At 42.7% G+C, this 5,678-nt stretch overlaps 2 protein-coding genes and 1 long non-coding RNA gene across 4 annotated transcripts in view; 2 read left to right on the top strand and 1 right to left on the bottom strand.

Moving 5' to 3' along the window:
• Positions 1–2,866, top strand: part of rbm42 (RNA binding motif protein 42) — a gene marked incomplete at its 5' end in the record, with an annotated part of 19,135 nt that extends 16,269 nt beyond the window's left edge. The window contains 2 exon segments of the mRNA XM_014028921.1: positions 1,905–2,001; positions 2,373–2,866. Of these exon segments, the coding sequence (XP_013884375.1) occupies positions 1,905–2,001; positions 2,373–2,485 (210 nt within the window).
• The window catches only part of LOC106532777 (uncharacterized), a 20,491-nt gene extending 17,610 nt beyond the window's left edge, over positions 1–2,881 (top strand). For both annotated transcript variants that reach the window (XR_001312141.1, XR_001312142.1), the window contains exon 2: positions 2,503–2,881. This is a non-coding gene — a long non-coding RNA (uncharacterized LOC106532777). The remainder of the gene's footprint in view (positions 1–2,502) is intronic.
• A 545-nt stretch (positions 2,882–3,426) lies between these two features.
• Positions 3,427–5,678, bottom strand: part of ppox (protoporphyrinogen oxidase) — a 13,119-nt gene continuing 10,867 nt past the window's right edge. Inside the window, exons 10-13 of the mRNA XM_014028919.1 lie at positions 4,948–5,061; positions 3,890–4,039; positions 3,759–3,801; positions 3,427–3,668 (exon numbers count right to left, since the gene is read on the bottom strand). Of these exons, the coding sequence (XP_013884373.1) occupies positions 3,532–3,668; positions 3,759–3,801; positions 3,890–4,039; positions 4,948–5,061 (444 nt within the window). The 3' untranslated portion in view covers positions 3,427–3,531. The remainder of the gene's footprint in view (positions 3,669–3,758; positions 3,802–3,889; positions 4,040–4,947; positions 5,062–5,678) is intronic.

Raw genomic sequence — 5,678 nt, 5'->3', positions numbered from 1 at the left:
GTTGGCTCCGTTGGTGGGGGAGGATGCCGGTCAGACCTGGCAGACCCAAACGTGTAGTGAGGGTCTGCTAGGAATGTCTGTCAGTCTCCCATCAGGCGGAGCTTCAACTCAAAACTCTGGGGGAACTTCGAACACGTTCCGAGGGAGGTGGGGGACATTGAGTCAGAGTGGGCCGTGTTCCGTGCCTCCATTGTCGAGGCGGCTTACCTGAGCTGTGGCAGTAAGGTTGTCGGTGCCTGTTGTGGCAGCAACCCTCGAACCCGCTGGTGGACACCGGGAGTGAGGGATGCTATCAGGCTGAAGAAGGAGGACTATTGGGTCTTTTTGGTAAAGGTAAGGTAAAGGTGCTTTATTTGTCATCAGTGTATGTTTCCACACAATGACGAAATTGTGCTCTGCATTTAACCCATCCACACCCAAGTGGAGCAGCGGGCAGCCATGTGAGGCGCCCGGGGAGCAGTGAGGGTTAGGTGTCTTGCTCAAGGACACCACGACATGTGGGTATGGCGGGGAGTCGAACCTAAGACTTTCAGGTCCCAAGCCGGCTGCTCTACCACCACACCACAGCCGCCCCACCACAGCTGCTTTTTGCAGATGATGTGGTCCGATTGGCTTCATCAGATCATGGTCTTCAGCTCTCACTGGAGCGGTTCGCAGCTGAGTGTGAAGTGGCCGGGATGAGGATCAGTGTCTCCAAATCTGAGACCATGGTCTTGAGCTGGAAAAGTGTAGGGTGCCTTTTCAGATTTGGGGAGGAGGTCCTGCCCCAAGTGGAGGAGTTTAAGTATCTCGGGGTCTTGTTCACGAATGAGGGAAGAATGGAGCGGGAGAGCGACAGGCGGATTGGTGCTGCGTCTGCAGTGATGCGGGCGCTGTACCGGTCTGTCGTGGTGAAGTGAGAGCTGAGCCAGAAGGCAAAGCTTTCGATTTACCAATCGGTCTATGTTCCTACCTTCATCTATGGTCACAAGCTTTGGGTAGTGACTGAAAGAACGAGACTGCGGATACGAGCGGCCGAAATGAGTTTCCTTCGCAGAGTATCTGGGCTCTCCCTTAGAGATAGGGTGAGAAGCTTGGTCATCCGGGAGGGACTCTGAGTAGAGCCGCTGCTCCTCCACGTCTAGAGGAGCCAGTTGAGGTGGCTCGGGCATCTGGTTAGGTTGCCTCCTGGACGCCTCCCTGGTGAGGTGTTCCAGGCATGTCCCACTGGGAGGAGGCCCAGAGGAAGACCCAGGACACGCTGTAGGGACTATGCTTCTCGGCTGGCCTGGGAACACCTTGGGATTCCCCCATATGAGCTGGCCCAAATGGCTGGGGAGAGGGAAGTCTGGGTCTCTTTGCTTATGCTGCTGCCCCTGCGACCCGATCCCGGATAAGCGGCAGAAAACGGAGGGACGGACTTAAATATAATTTTAATGTTTCATTTTATGCTCTGTGCTCTGAAAGGTGAAACGTGAGCTCTGACTGAGCTCTAAACCCTGATTAAAACCTATATCTGTCCAGATGTTCACACATTTAATGCAACTACTTTCCTAAGAATATGTGAGATGAATAGGAAATAGGATACAAGTTTGTAATTTTCCAGAGCTCCTGAATTAAGATCATATACCGTATTTACATGCGTACAATACAGTTTGAGTCTGGTTGGTGTGGGATCTAGCAGATTTGTTGTTTGGATGAAAACATTATTTTTCACATGATGTAAGATGATTTAAAGCAAAAATAAATCCAAAACCCTGGGAAACAACTCGTCTACTGCCATTGAAGAAAACAGGAAGTGATTCAGTACGTCTAACATCATATGCGCCGCCTCCTTCAAAATAACCAGAGCATACGTCCTGCTTTGATTAATGATAAAAATAATAACAACAAAATAATGATGATGGGTGTTCTTGTTTTTTCAGGTGGTTCGAGATAAACGCACTGGAAAAACCAAAGGTTATGGTTTTGTCAGCTTCAAAGATCCCAACGACTACGTCAGAGCCATGAGAGAGATGAATGGTTAGTTGTTTTCTGTGGGGTTTGTGTTGTTCACTTTGCTGGAAGTTGTTTTTTTTCCCCTTTTTTCAACTCTAAAGCCTCATCTCCATTGCCGAGTTTCACTCTGTGGTTCAGGTCAGTGTGTCCCTCACTCTGTGGGCGGATCATCAGACTAAACTGTCCTGGTTTTATTGTCCGGTAGTCAGACCTTATTTTCTTTATTTGTTGCAGCGGTGTTTATAAGTGCGTGCATAACCGTGGGCGGCCAGTTGGTCCAAAACCACCCAGGACCACATACAGACACGCCCTTGGAGGCGGGGCTTAAATGTTCTTATGGGTTTGTTTTACCTGCATGTTTGACATCGTCCTGCGTGTTCTTTGTGTTTGCTCAGGGAAATATGTCGGGAGTCGTCCCATCAAACTGAGGAAGAGCATGTGGAGGGACCGCAACATTGAAGTGGTTCGCAAGAAACAGAAAGAGAAGAAGAAACTTGGCCTCAGATAGTGTTCGACCCCCAGGAGGTGTGTGTGTGTGTGTGTGTGTGTGTGTGTTATTTTGACTTTAACCACGTCCTCGTGATGCTCCGTGTCAGCTCTGAGTTTCCGGGTGCAGCTGGTTTGGTTCTTGTTATATCGCTGCACAGGTTTGTAGAGTGGGACCTCTTTGGGCAGCAGGTACCAGGAGACTCTGTGTTTTTATGGATCTTCCATGCTCAAATAAAATAAACTTTCATCTTTAGACTTTTATTTGAGATAAACTCCAAGTAGTTCTGAGGCTTGTGACTAAAATGTAATTTATGGTAATAAACAACTTTTGTTTTTGTGGCTTGTGTTACTTGGACATATTTCAGTTGATTTTGTATTTCACAAATAAAATAAAACACAACTTTTTTTGTCTTTATTTAGTGGAATGAGGTTGAACAGTGATCTCAGCTGGAAGTATTCAGCAGCACTAAGTACAGATGTCTGTTTTCAGCTCAGGTAAGATCAGCGATAAAACAAAACCCCTAAATATACTTAAACCAGCTAAAATAGGTTTAAAACAGAAGGAGTACTAAATTTCTGTTGGAAAGGTTAGTTTAATAATGTAACTATATACAAGTTAAAATGTAAGCATTTTCATTTATTTTATAAAATTGATTTTATTTAGTTACTTTTTATTAATGGACTAACTATTTTCTGGTGCTTAAACCTGCAGGGAGATAATTATAGCTGTACTGATATAAGAGTTATTAAACACTATAAAAACATCTGACTTCAGCTCCTCTTTTTATTAAGACATCTGAGTTTAAATTCAGTTAAACTTCTGCAACGTCACCCAGCAGAACCTCTGGGAGAGAAAAGAGTTGATCAGAAAAACAAACCTGATTAAATTTTTAGCCTTCAGCGTCCGTCTCAAAAACAGCAAAACTTAAAAAAAAACTTTAAAGATGAGAGGCTCTAAAGTTTGTTTAGATGAATATTTTATTATGAACAAGCAACAAAGGTTTCAAATGTTTGCAGAAGTTTTCATTTAAACATTTAAGAAGGCATCAATGTCTTGATTTAGCATCAAACTCCACCTGCCAGGACCTCTTGCACAGCTGTTCGTCCACTAAAGATGACATCATTCACAGAGACGCCATCATACGAGGAACCAATCAGGGACAGCGACAGATTATTTTTCCTTATAAAGCTTCGCATGGACTCTGAGGAAAAAAAATATTTATTTTAAAAGTTGTTTCTCAAACACTTTGAGAAAATAAAAGTTTAAATGAAAAGTGAAAGTGAACACTCACCAACCCTCTTAAAGTGTCCAAGATAATACTGAGGTATACAGTCCTGAGGAGGACAGCAAATATTTTATTCTCATAGCTTGTACAGAAAGATGCTTCCTGTAAACATAAACAATGACAACGTGTTGCTGTACCTTGTGAAGAGCCACGTGACTCCAGCTGGGTGCTGCAGTGACTCCCAGCTGACCGCTCACTGCTTCAGTGGCTCTCGCTAAAAGGCTCTCTGCTGTCACGGCTTCTGGAGCGCCAAACACTTCCTGGAACCAAGCTCCGCCCATCATTACCTTGAAGACAGGAATGAGAAGAATCACACGACCAATAAACTCTTTACAACAGTAAAACTCTGTATGCTCATGAGCTGATCTGGTTCTGAACTGATTCTAACTATCCTCAGGTGAACAAAAACAACAGATTCTGACAAGTTTTTCATTATTAAAGGACACAGTTAATTAGCTGAGGGTGAAACAGACCAGCCTGTCTGTGAGGATGGAAGAGAAATATCCTGTTATAAAGAGGTGTACCTGTTTTTCCACAAGAACAATCTGAAACTTTAACCTTATTGTGAAAAAAAACATCAGTAATTGTTCTTTTAAAGGCACCTTAAGAGTTAAAGTTGGGATGATGAACTTTTATCCTGCAAATTAATGCCCTAATCCTACAGATTATAAAGTATCATAAAGGTCCACCTGAATCATAAATAACAGATCCTCAGGTAGTGAGTGTCCTCTACCATCTCTGTGTCTGCTGTTTACCAAGTCAGACACTCATTATATTACATTACATTACATTATATTATATTATATTATTCTAAAGTTTAGCAGATCTTTTATGCAAACACAGAGTTCTACATGCCACTAATTTAAATACTTGTTTTTAAAATACTAACTACACATTAGCTGGTCTCACAAATGACCACAACGCACTAAACCTGAACCTCTGTTGCAAAGTGTGTGTGTGTTCTTGTATTTGCTACCTTCTTAGGACTGTTTCTGGTATACATACAAGATCCTTATGGGGACCAAAGACAAGGCCTAATATGGTGGAACATTTTTGGGTTAGGTTTAGGACCAAGGTCTGAACTGAGTTTAGGTTAGGTTCAGGGTAAGGCGTCAGGCTTAGGCAACTGGAAATGAATTGAAGTCAATGAACGGTCCTAATAAGGATAGCAATACAAACGTGTATGTGTGTGTACCGTCAGTCTGGTGGTCTCTCCATTAGGTCTGTTGTGCTCAGGAAAGGGGACAGAATCATAGACCACTCCAAGCACACCTGGATCTTCTGATGAAGGAATCAGGTGACCAAAACCCTGACAACACAACAAACAGGTCAGCAAGGTTTTCACTGTATTTCTAAAGATAAATATCAAAACTACTATAACATACACAAATTATGTTTCGTAAATATTGCAGTATCCTTTAAAGGGATCCCTGATTAGTTGAAACATTAGACTTTATTTAATAAACATTTATTTTAACTGTAAAATAAAGACTGTAAAAATACTGTAGGCTGTTTAGTTTTATGATTTTTAAAATGAAAATTTAAAAATATATTACATGGATGGGGTCATTTTATTTACATGCAAAGCATTCTGGGTAAATGATGACGTAGATAGGTCCTCAGTATGAGCGAGCTATATCCACCCTGAAGGTTAATCTTGGACAATATCTGACGATCGGCTCTTTTAAATGAAACCAGAGAGCGTTGACAGAGAGGAGAAGGTAGAAGGTAGTTGAGGTTCTTCTCCCATGAAGCAGCTCTGTTGTCGTCCATCCATATTTTCAGTTCCAGGCTGAGTCATTTCTACCTTCTCCTCTCTGTCAACGCTCTCTGGTTTCATTTAAAAGAGTCGATCATCAGATATTGTCCAAGATTAACCTTCAGGGTGGATATAGCTCGCTCACACCGAGGACCTATCCACGTCAT

The sequence above is a fragment of the Austrofundulus limnaeus genome, unplaced genomic scaffold, assembly GCF_001266775.1.
Source record: "Austrofundulus limnaeus strain Quisiro unplaced genomic scaffold, Austrofundulus_limnaeus-1.0 Scaffold830, whole genome shotgun sequence".
Taxonomy (NCBI): domain Eukaryota; kingdom Metazoa; phylum Chordata; class Actinopteri; order Cyprinodontiformes; family Rivulidae; genus Austrofundulus; species Austrofundulus limnaeus.
The sequence above is the reverse complement of the archived record's forward strand: the minus strand, read 5'-3'. Positions and strand labels throughout refer to the sequence as shown.